General features: G+C 38.9%; 2 protein-coding genes across 5 annotated transcripts in view; both read right to left on the bottom strand.

Annotated features, from left to right (window-relative positions):
• The window catches only part of cltcl1 (clathrin, heavy chain-like 1), a 59,241-nt gene extending 40,787 nt beyond the window's left edge, over positions 1-18,454 (bottom strand). Inside the window, exon 1 of one of the 2 annotated variants that reach the window (XM_057831154.1) lies at positions 18,149-18,454. In XM_057831154.1, coding sequence (XP_057687137.1) covers positions 18,149-18,190 — 42 coding nt within the window. In that variant the 5' untranslated portion in view covers positions 18,191-18,454. The remainder of the gene's footprint in view (positions 1-18,148) is intronic. The other variant, XM_057831155.1, reaches the window with a different exon arrangement.
• A 3,195-nt stretch (positions 18,455-21,649) lies between these two features.
• Positions 21,650-24,616, bottom strand: part of si:dkeyp-117b11.1 (SH2 domain-containing protein 6) — a 150,621-nt gene continuing 147,654 nt past the window's right edge. For 2 of the 3 annotated variants that reach the window (XM_057831157.1, XM_057831158.1), the window contains one exon: positions 21,650-24,072. In XM_057831157.1, the coding sequence (XP_057687140.1) occupies positions 23,956-24,072 (117 nt within the window). In that variant the 3' untranslated portion in view covers positions 21,650-23,955. The remainder of the gene's footprint in view (positions 24,073-24,616) is intronic. The other variant, XM_057831159.1, reaches the window with a different exon arrangement.

A 24,616-nucleotide genomic window follows, 5' to 3' on the forward strand; every position in this document is an offset into this window, starting at 1 on the left:
TTCATGGTCTGTGCTAATTATTTTTTTTGTTACTGTCCAAGATGTTTTATTAATTGCTAGTTATGCTATTTAGTTTGTTTTTATGTGATCATTTTAGTTTTGTTTCGAAACCAAGAGTGTGAATGACGTTTGATTTAATTAGGTTATTACTTGTCCTTGTTCATAAAGTGGGTCGGAGCTAGTTCTTCTGCTTACACATTATAGGTGGGATTTGACACTACAAAGTGGCTCGTGGCTAAAGCGGTTTACTCAACTATTAATGAGCTATATTGTAGTGATGAGCCAATGAAACCTATTAATGAGCTATATTGTAGTGATGAGCAAATGAAACCTTGAACCTTTCCATCCAACTGACTCAAAAAAAGGTTAATTTCTAGAGGCTTCATGTGAACACAACCCCACTTGCTGGTCAAAACCTTTAATGACGTTTGTTTGAACCGTGTGTGATGCTTTTTGGTGCATGGGAATCACTGCCAACATAAATAAAACATCATCATTTAATTGTGTATAGATCATTCATCAGTTCAATTATGATTAATATATAGGTAATGTTAATGTAGAGTATGAGTATCACAATATAGTGATTATTATTATTGCTTACTTCACCAGTATCATTTCAATCAATGATGAAATAAATCCAATAAGACATGAGATATATGTTAAGTGTTTTCAAAAGCTTAGACAGAGATGGGACATCTATTGTGCTTGTCACTTTATTGGTTGTTGTTTAAAATCATCAATTTCTCCACAATGGGAGAACTCTTATCTTGAAGACTTTTCTTCTTCTCTCCAGTTTTTGAGTAAACTAATCAAATGGTACTGAGGAGGCAGCGGTGCACCAGTATCCCACCACAAGCCTGTATAGGCTCGGGTATAATTGCCTGTGCCTCTCCCAGTACTGCAGAGTTGTACCCCAATTCCTTTGCACACAACAAACGTGTCATCTTGGATTAAAAGAAAACAAGTGGAATACTATTTTTAAAAATGTAATTCTTATTATTGTTGATACTGAAAGTGAAGTTCTCATTGAGAGAGATCAGTGTAATCGGTATTGACCTGTGCCGGCGAAGTGATCTGCCCCCTTGACTCCAAACCGGGCTGGCTGCGGAGAGCACAATAACCACTAGACTAAAAGCCCGGGCTAGCAGTCCCAGCTACTTGTGTGCTCTCCTGTAGGCATCTAGGGAAGTTTCCTTGGCAATTAATGCACCTGCTCGAACCCATTACAACAGCTCAGAATGTTCTCACATGGCAGAAAACATTCTCTTTCTTGTAGGCTCCATATGAAAATAGCAGTTGTACTCACAAACCAGATCACCAGCACAAACCCACAAAGTCTGAGGGGCTCCATTGCCATACATATATGTTCATGAATGCCGACAATTATTGGACCACTTCCACGAGGCTTCGAACTAGTGCTGCAACGATTAATCGATTAACTCGAGTATTCGATTAGAAAAAAATATTCGAATTAAACTTTGCTGCTTCGAGTATTCTTTTAATTAAAGTGGCATTCTAATGGTTTGTTTTGAAAGTGTTTGCATTTAGTTTTATTGATTTTGGTGGATACACTGCCCTCTAGTCTGCCTCATTTCACGTGATTGAATCCAGCTGCTCCTTGTTAAGACCAACATAAGCTACGTTTTTGTTTGAGCTAATGTTTTTTAATGCATTCGTAAAGTAGTTTATGGGTATATTTAGCAGTTTTTTTGTGGGAATATGTGTCTGAACCATTTGTTAAGAACATTATTAAAAAAACCAAAAACATTTTATAGCATTTAAGATATATTCTTTTGTTGTACATAGATCCTCATTTTTTTTTTTTTTTTTTTAATACCGTTTGAGACTCAGCTCAAGTATTTTAATTATTTTATGTTCCTTATCGGATAACTCCATTATTCGAACTAACTAGTTCATCGATTAATCGATTACTAAAATAATCGATAGTTGCAGCCCTACTTCGAACGTCATCAGTAATGTCACTCATTTTAAAAGAACACACGCATTGATAAGTGCTCCACTAAATACTGCCGTGATTTCTCGACCCACGCTCAGAGTCCTCCACACAGTAAGACCCATCACTACTATATTGCTCAAATCATGTGGCAATACATCTATCGTGATCCTTTTTTTTTTTCAAACTTGATGTATCTTGACATCTTGTATTGTGATATTTTGTCCCAAATCTACTAGCCATTTTCACACGATACATCAGATACATCCAAGCTGAATCCCTTGTGCAGGAGGTATCTTACTGACTACCAGCCTGAAATATAAGACCACGGGCTTATCAATTTTGGGCCGTGAGGCAAAATAAATCGGCAAATGAAGTTCCTGACTCAGATAGTTTGAGTAACGAGCCTTTCTCAAATTATGTGCGTGAAAGCCTAGAAAGCCTAACAGCAGCCTAAAAGTTTGAGCCGAGCCAAGAATCAAAATAAGCAGCCAAGAAATCAAGATGTGGGTGAATCGTTTGTCATATACTGCACACTGTTACATATAATTCACAAGAATTGTGGCAACGTTAGCAATGCACTGTTAACGTATTGCACCGAAATGCTGATTAACTCAAACACAAGTATGAAGAAGCAAAACTATAATAGTTGAGTTAATACACCTTTTCTGGTGTTTTTGCATTTTGTACGCACACGAAGCCTTTGGTCGGCAAAATGGAACACTGTGTAGCGGTTGCCTTTCTTTGTTCCAAATATTGTATTACCTTCCGTCCTCTCCATACAGGCAAAAGCCAAACACTATGGCATAATGACAGTGTCTTCTCCTTTTTTTTTTATGCCATTTTTCCCCGAGTAAAGTCATAGTATGGGACAATTAGACACTACACGACTTTAGCCCATCTGCAATGCAGCAGCCTGGGGGTAGCAGATAACCACACCAAATAAATATATGGCAATATAGACTAAGCATCATCTAGCATCATGATTAAGACATAAAAATAAACATTCTCCTTTTCATATATTGTTTTTGTTTGAACAAAATCCATGTATATGCAAGTACAGAACTGACGACTTGCATTCAAACAGCATTGCCATCGCAATAGTCTAGGACAGGGGTCCCCAACCTTTTTTGCACCACGGACCGGTGTGATTTGGGTCTTTTTTTTTTTTCACGGACCGATGTTCTGTCAAATTTTTCACGCTTATAAAATTTTGCTCCCAAAGCTTTTGTGGCGGTGGAAAAAAAGCTCTTTTATATTCAGTTGGACTCTCACACTCGCAACACGAAAATGGCGTAAATTAATGCTTAACAACACGGCTAAGTCGTTAAGTGAGAGGGCTGCGTGCAGTTGTTGTGTGCAACTAACATGGCAAACGTAAGTTAATATTCCTTTCTTTAAAGAAAGTTTGTAGTGTGTACTTTGGAATCGCTGCATTCGTGGTCATTTTTAACGTTACGTGCATGCCAAATTTTTCAGAACACCGGCCCGGTCGTGTTAAGTGCAGGGAAAATACAACTCATCCGCTGAATCAGTGGGAGGCCTGAGCTTGTTTCGTTTGTTTCAGATATCTCCTAGCAATGTCAGGATATTTCGAAATGACTTTAATCCAGAACCTCGGCAGAGTTGTTGTTTCAAATTAACGTTTACGTTTAAGGTCGCCATGATTTGCGATCTGTACAAGCTGATATCCCTGTTGCGCAGACATGCTCGAATCACTCGGTTTATTCACATACGGGTCACGAATCCACTCCTTCGCAGTTCGTGGGTCTTTAGTGATTGGGAAGTAGCATAGATTTTGTTTTCTTCGAGGTTCTAGGCTCATCTTCTGGCTCATGAGGTTCCCTTTTCTCCGTAAAAAATATGTCCAAAGATGTCTGTTTTTCAGTCATTCTAGTGTGGGGGGCTAATTATTTCCGGGAACAAATGTGATGGACGACGACCTACGTCATACGTTATTATCGAGGCCAAGCACACATACTGTAGATATACAAAACAAGATGTACTGCTAACAGTCTAATCAATGCATTTCTATGACGACCTCCCATTCTGTAGTTTTATATCAATAGTAGACAGGGGTATTGGTGTGTTAAGCGGCACAGGCCAAAGTCAATCGGCCAGATCGCAGTCGTTAATAAATTATTTATTATTTCTGCGAGGCCAGATACCCCTGGTCTAGGAAATGTTGAGTGTATCTGACGTCACAATCGATAGCAGACACTACTCGCATTTGATTGGCTTAAACATTTCTGGCATTTAAAAATACCTGCTCACGGCAATTTCGCCAATTTCCTATAAATGTTTGCCTTTCTGTTTTTCTCCACTGTTAGCAGAAAAATGAAATGCTGTTCTTTTTCACATTCTTAAACTTCATCAAAAAGATTACAATTCCTTTAACAACTTGAGGCCCAAAGTCCCCAGTTTGAAATTCCAAACATTTTTCACTCTGCTGGAGCCAACTTTGCTCACAGAGTGTATGACTGTGCCAGAACAGGATTTCTTGCTGTTGCTTTACTGTCTCAAGCCCAAGAATACACAACATTGTAAGCTATTTGAACTATTAACCTCAACATTGCAGTACTGTAGCACCTCCATCACCGAAGAGAGCGGAGGCTGCTAGGTCTTTAGCCAGTCATACTTTGGTAGAAAGAATCATTGGCTGGCAAAAGTGGGGCTGCTGGCCAGAAGAAGGGGGTGGGGAGTAAAGGGAAGTAGGGGGGTTTGAGCTTTTTCTAGTAAAAGGCCATTTCACTGACTTCTGTTACCATAACAACGAGCTGCGGACGAGGGGAGGTGAAAGGGGTACGTCACAAAGTTTTTTGGGCAGCGAGATGCCAAACAGAGGGGCTGTTCCGGGACATCGTGGTAGAAATAGTTCCTCCACAGACAAGCAGATTACTGTGTTTCTCTTTCTCTATCCCAGACTGCTTAAATAGGCATTCTATGTCTTGTTACTGTGAGAATGGCAAAAGAAGAACACTGAGTCTTTTCTGACTGCCGTCTTCTGTTGTCGCAGTATGGAAATGAACTGAAAGACACAGTACATTACTGCTAATGAAGTTACAACATGAAATATTGTCCAAAAGTTGGCTTTTTGAAAAATGTCTTCCGTTGTTGCCATTTAAATTTTTATTGTAGCTTTGATTTTGAAGTAAATATATTATATCCTGTATTTTCTGGACTATAATTTGCAATTTTTTGGTCATATTTTAGCTGAAACTGCGACTTATACTCTAGAGCAGAGGCCACGGAACCGCGGACCTCGGTCCGGTTCCGGACCCCCAAGCCGTCTGGACCGGATCTCAAGCTGTCCGGACTAATACACGTTGCAACAACAAAACTCTTTTTTCTGCGGGTTTACAGAGCGGAGGTTGGCAACAAACAAAAACCTTAGCGGTGACCAGTGTTGTTAATCTTACTGAAAAAAAGTAATTAATTATAGTTACAAATTACTTCTCCCAAAAAGTAATTGCGTTAGTAACTCAATTACCTGAATGTAAGAGTAATTAGTTACTTGGCAAAGTAATTGGTGATAATTACTTCTTTTTTTTTCCTCCCAAAAAAAAAAAAAAAAAAACATTGGCCACATTATGTCAAGTTTTTTGTGAAGGTATTTGGTAAAATCGGCCCGAGCCCAATTCTTTACCCTAATTTACCCTTTACCCTGAATCAACTGTTAAAAGTTGTTAAAATTGCTCCCATTATTGCATTAGTTCCCTTCTCTCTACTTTCGACATATGAAAGTTTTAAAACTGTTTCATCATTTAAAGATAGATTCAAGTCAAGATTTTGCCGATTTAGAAGTATTTTAGATAAAAAGTTACTTGGGTTCGCTAGGAAGGTTCTCTACAACAGAGCCGTCCTAAAAAGTACTGCTTTAAGATGGCGCTGTCTACTAACGCATTTAGTGCCATGTCTGTCATTTTGCATCTAGTTATATCTATATCACAGTACATGTGTTATCTACCATGTCTACCATATCTACCATAACATGCGGGCGTAGTTTGTAGGCTATCGGCTACAACATGTATTATTGGAGCTACCTAGCATCGCGTTTGCTCGGCGTCACAACTTTCTAGCTTCCTCCCCACTCCTGCTCTGCTCTGTCGTCTAGGTGAGTCCATCTCCCTCAGACTTTTCGACCAATATAGTAACGCATAGTAACGCATGCCTTTCCGTCCTCAGTAACGGTAACGGCGTTGCCAAGATGAGAAAAGTAATTAATTAGATTACCCACTACTGAAAAAAATAACGCCGTTAGTAACGCCGTTATATTGTAACGCCGTTATTAACAACACTGGCGGTGACGCGCGTGAGCCAGCCAATGGGAGTGAAGCATTTGAAAGTTATTTTTAGAACAGCATGTCTTACACTCGCTTTCCAGACTCCACAGAGTAACAGCCAAAAACTGAGCCGAATGAAGTTGGAGAAAAGGCGAAAAGGTACGGCAAATGGCGTGCTCAAAACGACGCAAGGTTGATGCAGAAAACAGAGTGTTTAAGGAGGAGTTGACCAACACATTTTTGTTCATTTTACCTGGCGGCAGCACCAGACTGTTATGCCTCATTTGTTCAGAGACGGTAGCGCTTTCAAAAAGCAGCAATTTGAAAAAGCACTATGAGGCGAAGCACGCAGCTTTTTCGCAAAGTTTTTCCTATGAACTCTGCTATCCGATCTAAAAAAATAGCGGAATTAAGGGCTCAATATGATCGCACCTCAAGGCTCATGGTTCATTCATTCACTGCACAGCAACGCGCAAATGAATGCTCCCTCAGAATAGCGTGGATATTGGGTCAAAACAAAAAGTCTTTCAGTGACGCACCGGTGGCCAAAGATTGCATGAGTGCAGTTGCTGAAACTTTGCTTGATGGAAAGCAAAAAGAAGAGGTCTGTCAAAAAATAAAGCAAATCCCCCTGTCAGCACCCACAATAACCGCGAAAAGTGAACTGGTGACACGTGATGTGCGGACACAGCTTGATGATGCCATTCAAAAAGCAGAATTCATAAGTCTGGCTGTCGACAAATCTACAGACATAACTGACATGGCGCAACTTGTGATTTTTGTAAGGTTTTTTTTAACAAAGAAGAAAACAAAATGTGTGAAGACATTCTGGGTGTATCATCACTGGCAAACAATACAACAGGAGAAGACATCTACAGAGCAATAAAAAATATGTTAACTGAGAGAGGGATTGATTTGAGAAAGGTTGTGTCTATAACCACAGATGGAGCCCCAGCTATGTTGGGAAGAGAAAGGGGAGCTGTGGCAAAATTGAAAGAGGACCACCCTGACCTTATGTCTTACCACTGTATAATTCACCAATCAGTCCTGTGTGCCATACTGTCTGACAAGTATGCTGATGTGATGAACACAATGATGAGAATGATCAACTTCCTTCGAGCGTCTTCTTCCATTCAGCATCGCCAGCTCAGAGAATTCCTCAAAGAAGTTGAAGCAGAAGCAGATGATCTCCTGCTCCACAACAATGTTAGGTGGCTTAGTAAGGGGAAAGTGTTGGAGCGCTTTTGGTCCATACGGAATGAAATAGCAGCATTTCTGGGTCAAATTAAGAAAGAAAAAGCGGCAACATTTCTTTCATTTCTAAATGACACATAGAAGATGGAACATCTTGCATTCCTGGTTGACATAACATCTCACTTAAATCAGCTGAATTTAAAGCTACAAGGCAAGGACAATTCAGTGTGTGACCTGATGAGGGATGTGCAGGCTTTCCGAAGAAAACTGGAAATATTCAAAGATGACATACAGCAGGACTGCACACACTTCCCAGCTGTAAAAGAACAAGTGAAGGGTGACAAATCTTGCTCCTCCTTTTGGATCCAAATGGTTTCAGAGACTACTTTCCCAACTTTAAGAAATGTTGCTTTGCACATTTTGGTTATGTTTGGATCTACCTATTGCTGTGAAGCAGCATTCTCCACAACGAACATAATAAAAAATAAACATCACAACAGACTCACCAATGAATGGCTTTGTCCCCCTTCAAACCTAGGTTTACAATCCTTGCAGGGCAGCCACATGCACATTTTTCTCACTAACTTGAACAAAAAAACAAGCATTTCAGTTGTTCAGTCATTTGTATTTTTTTCCTGCATTGCCAATAGGACATGTTGGTTTTAAGGCCTACTTGAATAAAAGTAGGTTAATTTACTAAAGTAGAAAATGTGAATAATGTTAAATGTTTTTGAACATGCTCTTACGTTGCTATTTAATGATTCAATTAAAGCACTTTTTTTAGTTCTATGCACCTTTTATATTTTATTTACTTTTTTGAATGTTGTAATTACCAGCATGGCCACGTACAGATACGTTTGTATTTTTGGGGAAAAAAGGATTAAAAATATTTCTGGACCCGAGATTGTTGTAATTTTTTAATTTCGGACCCAGAGGATTTCTAATTCATGACCCCTGCTCTAGAGTGATTTATATATAATGTTAAAATTTAGAATTTTAAATCTTCCGACCGACCATGGAGTAAACATTACCCTGCAACCAACCGCGAGGGGGCGCTCTTGGCTTGCGATTAAGAAACCAAGAAATTGTAGTGCGTTTACAGTACTGATTATTACATCTAATCCAGGGGTCTGCAAGTCCGGTCCTCGAGAGCCGCTATGCAGCTTGTTTTCCATGTCTCCCTCCTTTAAAACACCTGAATCAAATGCTCAGCTCATCAGCAAGTTTTGCAGGGGCCTGACAACGATCCTGATTACCGTATTTTTTCGGACGACAAGTCGCAGTTTTTTTTCATAGTTTGGCTGGGGGTGCGACTTATACTCAGTAGCAATTTATGTGTGAAATTATTAACACATTAAGATATCATTTCACGTGTTATTTTGGTGTTTTGGAGTGACATTGATGGTTTGGTAAACTTGTTAGCATGTTCTTTATGCTATAGTTATCTGAATAACTCTTAATAGCTATGGCTACGTTCGCGTTCTGCCTTTGGCAATGTGTGTTTAATTGTATTATTGACTTTTTTATATTGAAATGCATGCTTTTAGTTTGTGGCCCTTTCACGCCCACGTGTGGGCGCACTCGCACTTGTTTACGTGAAGACGAGCGCTCACACGCCAGAAGAAGACGGAGGGCTACGCAGTTCTGAGTGAGTGGGTGAGTTAGCGAGACAGAAACACGACTACGAACCTATGTTCATTGTTTATGCCTGTAAAATATCTCTACAGAGGCAACGCCTGTGTGTATCATCCTTTCTGTTATTGTTGTGCGTTTTCGGACACTTAGAGCCAGTTGCGTGATTGTTTGAACGATGTGCTAATGCTAGCGAACGCATGCTAACCGTTTGTGTCATTGCTGTAATAGCACCTAATTATCATTTATTTACGTTGATGTGAACCTGTTTGGTATCGAGGACGAAATTGATTCAGCAAATTATACGGACGTCCAGCATAATCATTTGGGAGTTTAGCTCGCTGTATAGCCAGGACCGAGCCGTAGCGTCCTGGTGAGGACAGTATATTCACATTTCGTTGTTCATGCACTGTACACTGTACACTTATTCAGCATGTTGTGGTCCATTGTATTTTTATATTAAATTGCCTTTCAAGATGACATATCTGTTCTATGTGTTGGATTTTATGTAAATTTCCCCCAAAAATGTGACTTATACTCATACCCATTTTATGGCTGGTGCGACTTATACTCAGGTGCGGCTTGTAGTCTGAAAAATACGGTATTTGATTCAGGTGTGTTAAAGGGCGGGAGAGATGGGAAACAAGCTAGATAACGGCTCTCGGGGACCGGACTTGCAGACCCCCGATAAGCAAACCAATATAATAATGATTACAAAGGATTTTGAAGTTGGAGTGGTTTGATATAACTAAAAAGTACTTTTTCATTTTAATTATTTGATTTTTTTTTTTTTTTATGGCTCAAGTCTGGTAGGTCTCAGCAGTGTGTCATACTGTAGTAAACTTTACTACTATATTTCTGATATATTCTTATGTTTATTTTTAACTTTCTCTTGCAAACAAGTCTGTGAACATTGTTTATTTTGAAAGGAGGCTGAATGAAGCAGGCTGTTGTTGTTTTCGTCCTGTTTTTGACAAGCGCTCAGAAGTTGAAGCTACACGTAGTAGCTACATAAATCTGGACAGTTTTAAATTGTCTCTGGCGCTACATGGATATGTGGCCAAGCTGGGAACGAAAGCTAAACGAACAACGTCATGATACGCCAGGCAATAGAGCGAAATGAAAACGTATTTTATTTGTATAAGTGTGCCATTGTTATTATCACCGCAAAGGTAGAAAAAGAGAGAAAACAGTAGCGGCTTGTAGTCTCAAAAATATGGTACAATGTAGTAAATTTGTAGTAAATAACTGAAATACAAATTCTAAACATAAGAATCTATTAAGGTGCACTATACAATACTGATCTAAGAAAGAACTGCTTGGGCTTGGCTGAGTTTCTTGTAACTTGCTATGCTAAGGCGACAGATGGCATTTAATAACCTTTCACCATATGCGGAGAACATAAAAATGCTAAACACCCCCAGGTTATCCCAGTCAGATGATACAAGTAAAAAAGGAAGTGACCTTGAAAGTTATGGCAGTCTGACAGCTTCCGACACAAAGTGCATAGTGGCATAAGAATACATACTCTAACCTCAGAGTCAGTTACTGCAATGCTTTCTTACCCCCAAATTCCATAAAGTCCACGTCCGCTAAGCTCCGTTTCTAACGACGCAACAAATACGTTTCTATTTTGATCAATACGAGGTGGTCCACAACACCCGCTCAGCTCTAATTCAGATCCCCTTGAAGGGATCGTCCTATCAAACTAAAATACGTACGAGGTCTATTTTCTGGTCCGTCAACCTGCGGCCGGATCACGTCCTGCCATTTAGCACGCACCAAACAGGAAATACAATGGCAGCAATGTCTGGTCTTTCAGAGTAAATAATGTTTATAAAAATATTATGCATCTGATTATTTTCTGTACAGGTGGTCCCTGGATTACAAACGAGTTCAGTTACTAAGGTGGCAATGTAACCTGAATTTCCGCGTGAGTCGGAATTAACCTTTTAAGTACACCATAAACCCCCGGAACCTCAAAATAACTGTCATAGGCAGAGTTTGACTTTTGTGGCGGGGGGGGGCAAAAATGTTGATGACCCCAAAACGCAGTGTACGCAATAAAATTAACTTACAAGATAGCGGTCAATGGTGTACAACATTTTGGCAAAACACCGTTTTTTTTTCCTACTCTCGTCTCATCTCATTCAGTCTTTCTTGTTCATTTTGCTTTTGCTGCTCGTTTTGGGTAATTGCGACAGTGCTGTCGTGCTCATTAATGTTCCTCTCGGGTTCAAATTGAAAGGGTTGAATAGATGACATGTTTATGTCGCTTGAGTCTAGACATGTGCCGGTTACCGGTTTCACGGTTTACCGTCATGTGAAAACGTCACGGTTTCAAAACCACTAAAATTTTCCGTCATACCTTAGTACGGTATTCGCTATTTTTCATGTGCCAAAATGCAGCCGAAGTGGCTTGGTGCGGCAGCGCTCACCCTTCCCGTTTGTTGCCGTGAGTGTCAGTGACGCTATTCTGCTAAACAGCCAGCAAACCCAAAAACAAACACTCGAAACACAAGGCGTACTTATCTTCAATTTATTGAGCTCTCAAATCGTGGTGAAATATACAAATTAATACATTGAAAACGTTTTACAATTGTATTTTTCCACATGTGAGTAGGTTCAACAGGATAGCAATAGCACAATGAAAAAGGTCGCCAAAAACAAAACATACATTTTCCTTTCAAATTCAATATACAAACTAACTAAAACTTACAAAGACGAATGTTAGCCTAGGCTAAGCTGGGAGAGCAGCTTCGTCGACGTTTTATGTCTCACAGCCGCTGAGTGAGAAACAAGCTTGAAGGGGGGAGAAAAGAAAAAAAAAAATCGCGTCAAAGATCGCTAATTGCGAAAGGAGGTCTCACTCCTCACTTTTTGTTTTAGATAAAACCTTGAAACCTCAACAATATTTACATTTTAACTAACTTATCAACTTATGAATTCTTTGTTCTTTTTAACACAAAGGCATGACATCATGTAGAAGAGAGTTGACACAGTGGCTGAAAATGGCGAAACTTCAGCTTCTCCCCCTCAAAAAAAGTCAGACAGTATATATTTTTAATTATATTTAGAAGTGCTTTTACTTTTTTATAGCAATTATTTTGTTCTTGCTCTATTATTGAGCAACTTGAGCTGTGGCTGTGGGTATAGTCTAGGTTCTATTTATTTTAATTTTATATAAAATATTTGTTATTTTTTGTTAATTTATTTATTTTCACATTAATTTATTTTCACATTATATTCATGTTCCAATTTGCAAATATGTTCTGAAAAAAAAAAAACATGTTCAATGGAAAAAAGTTAAAAAAAAAAAAATAAAAAAAAAAAAAAAACATACATCTCAAAATTTTGGAGCTATAATTGCAATACCGTAATACCGTGAAACTGCGGTATTTTTGCTCACGGTTATCGTACCGTCAAAATCTCATACCGGCACATGCCTACTTGAGTCATACTCTGGAAGTCCGGCAGCGTAACCATATGACGTCACAGTCCTGCGGCATCAACAACAATGGCGACCAACTAGTTAAAATAATTTTACAAATTGTATAAAAACGAAAACATCAAGAGGGGTTTCGATATCAAATTATTTCAACTCAAAATAACGTTTATCTTTTAAGAACTACAAGTCTTTCTATCCGTGGATCCCTTTAACCATCTTCCATTCGTTTTTGATTAAATTTACACTTCTCCATCTTTGCATATTTACGCTCACGTAAATAATGAGGATATGGTGTCATGGCGACGACTCAAGTCGCTATCTTACGCCGACTGACAACGTAATATATAACGTATAGTAATCCCAAACTCTCGTATTTAGTGCACGGCCATTAATAAAACAAATACACACCAAAGGTTTTATGGCATACAACACTGATTTCCCAGGCATTAAATGCATCTTCTGGAAATTTAATACCAACTGCAAATTTCCATTACATTTAAGACAATTTAAGACCTTGATTATCCAGATTTTAAATTTAAGACATTTTAAGATTTTAAGGACCTGCGGGAACCCTGAAACACACTGATAGCCGAGCTTGTTAGGCAAAAAGGAGAAAAGGCTCTGTCCGATGTTTGGTCCGCTGTTCTGTCCTATTACAAAAGAACAAGCTAAGGCTAGACATGAGAAGTTTGACTGATTTTTTTGTAGTTCCAGACCGGTTCTGAACTGGGAATACTGACACTGTTTGGCTGCAAATGAATCAACAAGGAAACACCATTTCAATGAGACCTCGTGTAGTGATGATGTTAATTTGGTTAATAAAGAAACATTCCATATCAAAACGTAGACCCGTGCTGCATATAGTCAGGTGCGGCTTATATGTGTATATTTTTTCCTAAATTTTATCAAATTTGGGTGATGATGGTTTTAGTCAGGCGCATTCCATAGTGGAGAATTAACAGTACTTGAATAAAAGATCTTTTTCAGTCAAGTTGCAGTTCATAAACTTCTCAGTACAAAATGACAGGAAAATCAGGACAATTCCCCAGACGTGTGGGGGGAGTGAACAAGGAAGATGAGTCATTATTCAACACATTTTATACAAGTGGGCGAGTGCCTGTATGCGTATATGACGTACACAGTACAGGCCAAAAGTTTGGCCACACCACATTCAATGCAACACAAATGAAGGTCCCAACCGCATTGTTAAAGCAATAAATTCCACTAATTTAACTCTGAAAGGGCATGCCTGTGAAGTCAAAAAACATTTTAGGTGACTCCCTCTTGAAGCTCATCAAGAGAATGGCAAGAGTGTGCAAAAAAGTAATCAGAGCAATGGGTGGCTAATTTGATGATACTGTACTAGAAATATACATTATTTTTACTTATTTCGCCGAATTTTTTTTTTTTTGCTAAGTACATAATTCCACACATGTTCATTCATAGATTTATTATCTTAAGTGAGAATTTACAATGTAAATAGTCATGAAAATAACAAAAACGCACAAATGAGAAGGTGAGTCCAAACTTTTGGCATGTACTGTTCGTCAAGAGAGCATTACATCATCCGTCTGTATGACCCTCACGATGAAAAGTTTTATACATCTATGCCATTGAGTTCTCCTTAAAATTGGAACAGCATCTGCGACTAAACAATAAGATACATCGGAAGTCTGAGATGAGCGGTGTCTTTGAATATAGGACAAGAGAGGAATGACATATAATAATCATACGAAATGTCGAGAAGTGAAATAAATAACCTATGTCTTGTAATGCCCTCAAATATGGTCAAGGATGACACAGTGGCTGATGCTTTATTGTCATGATCAGCAACAGAATGCACATTCATAGAAGAGCTACTGTATTATCAGCAACAACTCCACAGTCTCAGGCTCAGTCTCACACACACAGACATTGTTCCTTTATGCGCTCATCTTTGTTGACATCAGAACCGCTAATAACCCGGGCCACACTCACAGCTAGATACTTTATATATTACAATATGAAGACAACTAAAATAGTTTCTGTGTCATTCCTTCAAAAATGCAAATACGTAGAACTTAAAATAACAAAGGGATGAGATATCACTGGAATCTATCCTTCCATTTTCTATGCTTATCCTCTTTAGGGTTGCAGATGAGCTGAGGCCCACCTCAGCTGTCTTTCATAAAGGTGCATAGCGTATCTAAAAGCAGACAAACAATGAAACATACACACCTTTGGGCAATTTTGAATGTCAATTAAGCCTAATTTGGGGAACCTGCGTAAAAACCTCACAAGGAACAGAGTTGAAAACTGAGAGGCAGACACACTAGGCTTTCCTCCACCATCCTTGCCTGGCACGGCCCGACTGTTCTCCCTGTATTTTTCAAACACTGAGAGAAATGTCTGGGACCCAGCCCATTAACGGCCTTTCGAGCAGGTACAAAATCAATCGACAAATCAGATTTGTTTATTTGCGTGACGTGTTCTTAACGAGCAACGTCACTCTTGCGCGTCGGAAGTCGTCTCCACAACAACACAGATGGTGAACAGGAGAGCCGAGAATATGTTCCAATCCACGGTAAAATCAGTTTTAAATTATCAAAAACACATCGACACGAGTCATTGACAACAGTCTGTCTCGCGCTAGCCATGTTGAATAAACTCCGCTCTCCTCGTATGTTTCCTTTCGCGCGCAAGTCCCTCGTCCTGCCCTCGTCGTTTTACTAACGTCACGTCTGCCTGTCGCTGATTGGTCCACTCTGCTGTCTGTTTGCTGTGGCTTGCTCCGCCCTGGAAATTGTATCTGCTGAATGGTGGCCGGACTCAATAGCTGGAACAGCGGGGAGTCTGGTGTACCAGGCAACCACCATCCTGCCTCCTCTCAAGACCAGCAAAAGGGAATATACGCTAGTCACGCTCACTATGTTGTAGGAGTGGGAATCTCTTGGTACCTCACGATACGATACGACTTGCGATACAAAGCTCACGATAACGATGATCTGACGATATGGCGATACAACGATTATCGATACATTAGTCAGGAAATCATTCTAGGATATTTTATAAACAACTAATAAACAGAAAAACAAGCTTCTGCTGTGAATTAGATATAGTTTATCACTAGTAGATGTCCAATCCGTTTGAACTGGATTTTTTTACACATATAAAAGCGTCTTATTTTGGGGAGGGGGGTCACTGTAGCTGCATTTGTTTTTCATAGTAAAAGTCTTCAATCATATTGTAACCATATTGTAAAAGTTCATTCGCTGCCATCCCTCCAACTTCAAACGGATTGAACGTACGTCTATGGCCGTCAGTGGCAGCAAATGCCAGGCAATGAGGTAATTTTGAACCATTTAAGGTCATTAACCTGTTTATGTTCAGTTACTTCCTGTTGATTTTGGGGTATTTTATGGGTCACTTCCTGTTTATTTTGAGTTACAGAACAGGAAGTGACCTGGGAATCACCCAAATGAATAGGCAGTAACTCAAACTCAACAGGGAATGACATGTAAATGCCCTAAAATGAACCGCAAGTGACCTGTAAATTCCCTGAAAATCCGACAGAATGACTGTGAATGCTCTGGTTTCGAATGAACGAACGTTCCCAGTCTAAATAGTTTGGGCGTCGTGCACCTTCAATGTAGCCTTAGAGTTAACTGAGACGCTATTATGGTGGAGGATTTTGGCAGCAACGTTTTGGTTCCTTTTTATTTATTTTTTTTCGACATTGACACCTTTTTAAAACGATATCTCGATTCTTGGCAGTAGCATACAGTATCCAGAGGCGTAGCAAGGGTCCCCGGGGGCCCCAGGCAACAAGCAACATGGGGCCCTTCGAGCGTGTGCAAGTAAGGGGGACAGTTGGACTTGGAGCAATAGAAGAAAGAGTAGCAACACAAAAATACCACCATCGGATGCGGAGGTATATACCTTTGTGTGAAATCAGTAGTCAGATTGGCCCTACGACCCACCAAATTCAAATTATTCCGTAAAATCCACTGATTGGTGGACTACCGACCAAAATGAGTATAGAATTTATTAATAAAATTGTTTAGGATTATTTTAGATGCATATATGTTATATTTTTCTTATAGAGTATTCGACGAGGAATACGATAGACCAGGGGTGGGCAAACCGGTCCTCGAGGGCCGCAGTGGGTCCTGGTCTTTGTTCCAACTGATCCAGCACCGAGCTTTTAACCAATGAGGTTTCAATGGAAACAAGAAGCACATGACTGCAATCAACTGATTGCACTTATAACACACCAGATTGGTGAAAATGTGTCCTCTTGATGGGTTGCAGCAAAAACCCGCACCCACAGCGGCCCTTTGTGGAATAGTTTGCCCACCCCTGCGATAGACCCATTAATAGACTTTTTTTGGAAAAATCATTATTTCTTTAAGTAGTCACATGAATAATGAGGTGGCCTGTGAAAATCAATGTAGAACAATTCGGCAAAGACTTTCCAGAGAGTACTTGGTGAGTCACTCTTTAAACAATCATGTGGTATGAATAGCTGATTGGACCTTCTTAAACATGTATAATCTATGTGACATGGTTAGCGCTGATTGGGATTGATAACAGAATCGTTAGAAAAATCTGCCAAATGATTCCATGGTATGAAACACCCTCTACACTTGTCGCTGCGACAGTGCAGTTAAGCTGCGCGTGCTAAATCTGTTGGCCCTCTGGGGGGCCCTGCTGCCTGGGGGCCCTAGGCAATTGCCTGGTTTGCCTAATGGGACGCTACGCCTCTGAGCATATCCATAACCTTTTGGGATACATCACCATTTCGATATTTTGTCACACCCCTACTATGTTGTTTCCTTGGAAACTTGGAACTTTTGTTGCGTCATAGCAGAGAGAAAAAAGCCCATTAAGTACAGCTCAATTGAATGCTGACATTGGCAGCAAATGACAGACGTCCAGCCTAGTTGAACTGGGAGTTCCCAGTTAAAATGGACTGGAATTATGATGACTGAATGAGTTAATTTAACCGTTTAAACATTTAAAAACATATTATAGGGCACAGTAAAAGTTATATTTTGGGAATAAAACCACAACCAGTTTTTTTTTTTTAATAGACACCAACTATGCTACTGTATATTAATGCTGGTAAGTGTCATGATAGTAGTATGCTACTTAGTGTGAAAAGTTTAACAAGCACTTCTATTTTGTTGATTACTATCCTAAGAGTAATTATTGTTTCCAATAATTCCATGGCTCATCAAGATGCTGTCTCTACCGCTGCAGGGCATACCAACATGGAGCCCAACAGCATTGAGGACCATTCAGTCTCATTTCCAAGGAGAACAGCTGAGACCTGGCAGGTCCCACTGCAGTAGAAAGTGTCAAAATACTGCAAAGGACTGCACTGCCGTAGAAGCTTGCAGTTCACATGACACTGGGTTTTTCATTTGAATTTCACCAGCAGGTAAAATGACTACAGTGCACAGTGTTCAATTTTGTCCAAGTCATCCTTCGGCTAATCCAGGCCTGTGGCTATATTGAGCAACAGCCCGCAGCTCTGCTTTCACATTCCCATTTAAATGCGACATGTGCCGCCTGTGTGCGGACACAAGGGCGAGGAACTGCGCCAAAGAGCAGGTACGGGCTTTGCTTTTTTTATGGAACGGATTTTTGTCTTACCTGCAGATGTTCCTGGAAACGTATGGGCAGTATCTGGGCCATTTCGAGACGTTTTTCCACTAAAAGGCTCCTCGCAGAAAGGAAAAGGGAAAGGGGGCAGCCAGGGAGGATTTGGAGGCGATCTTGATAAGTGTTCGCTCCCAAGCTCCCTTAAAAACTGGAAAAGGCGCGTGAAGAAAACAGGGAGACGTTCTAGTCTCACTCTCACACGCCGACTGCGGCTCCCATTCAGACTCACCCCCACACAGGAGTAAATCGTGAAACCGGCCGTACCTCCGCCGAGAAAACTAGTCCACGTTTGCGCTTTAGACTCTGGTGTAAGCGCTCCTTTGTGTGGACCCGGAATTAACACGTGCGTGACGGACAGGTCTGAAATAGAAATCCACGTCAGGAGAGGGTAGGACGTGAGACGAGTCAGCCTGGGGATGGTATTTTCTCACGGCTGTAAAAGCAAGAAGGTCAGATGTGAAGTGTGTACCCCTCCGCCGTAGTCCTCCTCTGTCTTCTCCTCATCGCCCCTTTTCCAACTTTGCCTAACCTTGCTATCACACACAATTTAACAATCACTCATTATCGTTACTTCTGTCATCCTAAATTTTCAGAGTGAATTCAACTCTAGGTCAAAATTGTGTGCCCCTTAATATCCAACGGACCATCAGACTGGCATTTGATTTCTTTTTGTTGTTGTTGTTGTTGTTTTTAACCCTTTGAGGTACAGTGGTCACTTCAGTGGACGTCAATTCAAAAGTCACCTTAACTCATTCACTGCCAGTGCCAGCTAAGGTTACTGAGTGTGTTTTGTAGTAGCTGGTAAAAGAAAAAAACGCTCAAATGTTTAAAATGGATAAAGCTTATGGGTTGGAAGTCTATTGCCGTCAATGGCTACCAAAGAGTTAAGCCATTGGTCGCCAACAAACACTCAAAAAGCCATTTTGACCATGTTACCACAGAAAAGACAACACTGACAGATACATTCACATATTGACACTTGAAATGATTGCATCAGCTTGACTGTATATATATATAAATTCTGTGCTCAGTATTTCATTCAACAAAGGAGTTTTGCCTCCCTTTTGTATGCAGAATAAGCGCTCACTTTCTCCAGACTTTTATTCACAGAACCCACTTGCAAGTCATGAATTCACCAACTATGTAAAGTCACGGTTGCCTTTTGGAATATAAAACTTAGTTACATCTGAAGGTTCAAGGAGACGCATGTGGCTCCGGAGCCGCAGGTTGCTGACCCCTGAATTAAGCTATGTGAGGTTATAAAGCAAAAGAAAACAAAAAAAAAAGTGGGCCACAGTTATTTGAATTTAATTCATTACCAATTTTTTTTTTACTTAATTTATTTTCTTATATTATTTTATATTATTTACATTTATATTTTTATTACTCATGGATTTGTTTTTAATTTTTATTAGTATTAAGTAACCTATTTTTTTCCAAAATAGATCCTTCCATTAATTCATTCATTTTATAAAAAATATATATATATATATATATATATATATATATATATATATATATATATATATATATATATATATATATATATATATATATACAGTGGTGTTAATCTTACTTTAATAAAGTAATAAGTTACAGTTGCAAATTACTTCTCAGTTACCTCAACGTAAGATCAGTTAGCTACTCAGCAAAGTAGCTGACATTACGTTTCATGTTCTACACGTTATTACATGATCCATTCTATAACGTTCACTTTCACATCAAATGTATATACTGTATATTAGAGCTGGGCGATATATCGAAAAATTATCGTTACCAAAATTCTTCACGATAACCGACGTAATTTTGACCATATCAGTAAATTTGATAATTTTAATAAAACAAGAAAATATAGTCTTTTTAATCCCGCTTGGACTCTGTTGTTCGGTTATGTTCATTCCCCTTTAAGAAAGCAGTCAGCGTGCTTACGTATGAAGTCACATGGTTATCAGGAATTCAAACAAACAGAAGCCCGGTAGGTCAACGCTAGCGGCTACCACTGCAAGCAAACGTGATGGAGTCGGGCTTGAGGGAGCTTCGACAAACTTTCACCCGACATTAAGTAGACTCTTGGCGGCCTCCAAACGGGCTTTCGCCCGCTTTCTCTAGATTTCAGGAGAGGGTGCTTTCACTGCTTTCTACTGGAAGCCAGGCCACAGGCTAACGCTAGCTACAAATGAACGTGATGGAGTCATATAGTGGCTCTAACCTTGTCAAAACGGCGAAACTTAATGAGTGGATTGATTGGACACGGACTGCATCTAGCAATCGGTGTTACGCGTTATTTGTATGTGTGTGCGTGTGTGTGGGATTTCTTTGATATCCCTTTTATGATAGTAAATCATTTATCATAAATTATGATCCAAAAGTGAATCTTTTGTATGTGATTGCTTTATTCTGTGCAAAATCTTAAATGTTTCATTGGCAAAATAGCAAAATAGCTTTAATGTGTGTATGTGTCTGTGTGGGGGGTGCATATGTACGTGCATGTATTAAAAAACACCCTGGATACTCTGTTTACAATTTTTTAAAATATATTTAATGTTTAAAGTGCGTGTACAATTGTTAAATATGTTAAATTGAAAGCTGGTAAATAAATCAACGAGAAACAGTTTACAATTTATCGTCATTTATCGTTATCGAGGTAAATCTGCTCAATTTACCGTGATACGTACTTAAGGCCATATCGCCCAGCTCTACTGTATATATTAACTGACTGAATTGAACTGCCTTTTTCATTCCCCCCCAAAAAACATAGGTCAAACTTTTTACATTTTTTAAAAATTTCACCTATATAAGAGTGTAATGGTCAACAAACTTTAAGTTTCAAATGCATGCTGTGAGATAAAAAGCCTTTTTGTTTTTCCTATTGTACTGAACCTGTACCAAACCGTGACCCCCATACCGAGGTACGAACTGAGACTTGTGACTTTTGTGTACCGTCACACCCCCTAATATAGATAGATATATTTTTCAATATGTAGGTGAGGCTCTAAATATCTTCTTTGTTCTGATGTCTTTTTTTAAATCACACAAGGTTTATGGATACGTCATACATGAAAAGTTTAGGGCTAGTGACTACTTTTGGTAATAAATAACAAAAACAAATTATTATTATATTGTAGCATCCACAAGGACAACGCCCACTTGGTGATGATAATGCATACTGAACAGGAAAACACTCCATTATTTTCAATTAATTGTACCTAACTGAACGCCACGAACTGTATGTAAAAAAAAAAAAAAAAAAGTTGCTCGAGAGTTTAAGATGATGCTTGCTAAATAAAATGCTAAATGCTAATGCTTGTGAGAACACAAACACTATGCTATCGCTACGAGCCACCAAGCAACATGTTAGCAACAGCATCACAACCCCCCCTACCCTCCTCCCCTCTCCCGCTCTGCTCGCTCCGTGTCTCTCAGACATCTCTCGTCGTTCAACCAAATTGTAGTAGAGCACGGCTTCACATCCTCAGTAACGGTAACGGCGTTGCAAAGATTGGAAAAGTAATTAATTTGATTACTCACTACTGACAAAAATAACGCCGGTGTACTCTAACGCCATTATTAACAACACTGTATACGTGTGTGTGTGTTTTTTTTTTTTTTTATTGCCCATCGCGACACATAATCTACAATTGGATTGGGCCACAATTGGTCAATAAGCCGCAAGTTTCTGACCTTTGTCCTATATGTATGGAATGAAACATTTTTTTAAAAAGTTAAGAATTGTGCCAAACACAGGATCATACAAAGTAGTTCACTGAATCCATTATTTTAAAAAAGACATAAAAATTCCTGACTTTTCTGACAGATGTATGTAATATTTGCAAGCAATCTCCAGCAAATCACTCTCACATGTTTTGGTTTTGCTCCAAACTCACAAACAAAATAATTTCAAAACTCTTAAAATGACTGATAGAGTTGACATATTTTAAACCTGTGAATGCTTATTCATATATCAGACATCTAAATATGACACATCACATGGTAAGAGGCTATAATGATTTCAGCTATTTTTTCATATGCAATGCCAAAGTTAATCATCTCAAGAACTCATTAAGGAACTTTTATGGTCTTAAAAAGTAACTGGGAGTAAATACTACCCCATTTGAAAGCCAGAATATTTACCTCAGTTACAATTAGTGCACTGAAATGTATAACACTTTCAACATGGTGCTAAAAGTGAGTCAGAATCAACGACAGGATGTAAACAGCGCAGATGTAATCAAAGGGGCTACTGTTTAAACAAGTAAAAGTGTTGAAAATGTCAAACATTCATGCATTTATTTCCAAGAACTTAAGCTACTGGCTTGTGTCTTTTTCTTTTTAGTTGACTTGCTTCTATCTTTAAAGTAGGGCTGTCAAAATTATCGCGTTAACGGGCAGTAATTAATTTTTTAAATTAATCACGTTAAAATATTTGACGCAATTAACGCACATGCCCCGCTCAAACAGATTAAAATGACAGCAGTGTCATGTCCACTTGTTACTTGTGTTTTTTGTCTTCCTCTGCTGGCGCTTTGGTGCGACTGATTTTATGCACCATGAGCATTGTGTAATTATTGACATCAACAATGCCGAACTACTTGTTTATTTTTTGATTGAAAATTTTACAAATTATATTAAAACGAAAACATTAAGAGAGGTTTAATATAAAATTTCTATAACTTGTACTAACATTTATCTTTTAAGAACTACAAGTCTTCCTATCCATGGATCGCTTTAACAGAATGTTAATGTTAGTGCCATCTTGTTGATTTATTGTTATAATAAACAAATACAGTACTTCTGTACAGTATGTTGAATGTATATATCCGTCTTGTGTCTTATCTTTCCATTCCAACAATAATTTACAGAAAAATATGGCATATTTTATAGATGGTTTGAATTGCGATTAATTACAATGAATTCATTTTTAAGCTGTGATTAACTCGATTAAAAAATTTAATCGTTTGACAGCCCTACTTTAAAGTTTACATAACTCCTTTCTCGCACAGAGTATAACTTTCAGCAGAGCCACTTGAAACTGCATTATGCTGTCTCGGTTGCTTTCAAAATTAATTAGTATTTTAAAAAATTAATTACTTTTGTTGTTAAAAATGAATGCATCAAAAATGAATACAACTGTAATAATACACCACTCAGTTTTGGGGTGTGGTTCTTTCTCATGCAAATGAGACATCCATCCTCAGAAATGTAGTCAAATATTCATGCTGATTATAACACATCCTCATGAGAGTCTATGACACATAGCCGTTTTAATGGTGATCCCATGATGTCTTTGAGCTCCTTTAATTCCAGAAGAATGCGCACACACTGTTGCCAAATTGCAGCATCTCTAGGAAGCCATTCAATCTTCATTATTAATATATACTAGATCCTGCAGCAAGTGGTTCACTTAACAAGACAGTACAGTACGTTGTTATATTCCTCTCAAGGCGGCATAACATGGCAGCAGCCTGTTTGCTGTTACTGGGTGTGACTGGATAATTTAATGATGCTGTGCCACCATCTGATTTATCTGCTTGTGTGTTTATTTACGGTCTTCCTTCCGGACCTCTTTTAAAACCCTTTCAGGGTCAATGGTCACTACAGTGGACAGCTAGGTGTTTATTTGAGTTAAATTTGAAAAAGAATCCCAGTTTAGAAGATCATAATTCTGGATTCAATCTGTTTATTTTGTGAGTACGCCAGCCTGTTGATGAGGTCCAAATGTTCATTTATCCATACTTGTTTTCCCACCATATTTCAATATATTTAAGATGATAGGCAATTCTGTGAAGCGTAATGTGACATTAACAGCGTGCGGCATCAGATAAGTAAACGGCATGCTTGGCCTGGCTCTTGCTGTCAATCAGATAGAGCTGATGGTTCTTGTGGTGCATCACCATCTCATCCAAGCTGTTGAAAACCTGAGAGTGGGGAAAGAGAGCTAGAGTCGTCATTTGTTTCCTGAGCCATTGACAGAGACAGACGTCCAATCCATTTCACCATTTCATGCACAAATTATACATACAGTATATTTTTGAAATCATTAGCTGCCATTGACAATGCTCGACGTCCAATCCATTTGGACTAGGAGGGGGCGTTCAATTGCACTGAAAGATGAGCATCACAGCCAGTCCTCCCATATGGAAAATACAATGTTGTTGAAAAAATAAAAAACAAAAAAATATATACAGTATATAGTTGCTAATACAAGGTGACCCGAAAAACAGTAACTTTTTAACAATCCAATAAAACCCGGAGTGATGGAAGAAAAACTTTTCATTTATAGTAATTGAAACCTTAAAACATGCCATTTAAGAAACAATGATGGAATTTTAATTTGAAAAAAAAAATGTTGTTTTCTAAATCAGTGGTCCCCAACCAGCTACCGGTCCGTGGCGCATTTGCTACCGGGCCATAGAGAAATAAATAATTTATCAAGGACTGCAATCTGGCCTGTGGCTCTTG

The sequence above is a fragment of the Corythoichthys intestinalis genome, chromosome 3, assembly GCF_030265065.1.
Source record: "Corythoichthys intestinalis isolate RoL2023-P3 chromosome 3, ASM3026506v1, whole genome shotgun sequence".
NCBI lineage: Eukaryota > Metazoa > Chordata > Actinopteri > Syngnathiformes > Syngnathidae > Corythoichthys > Corythoichthys intestinalis.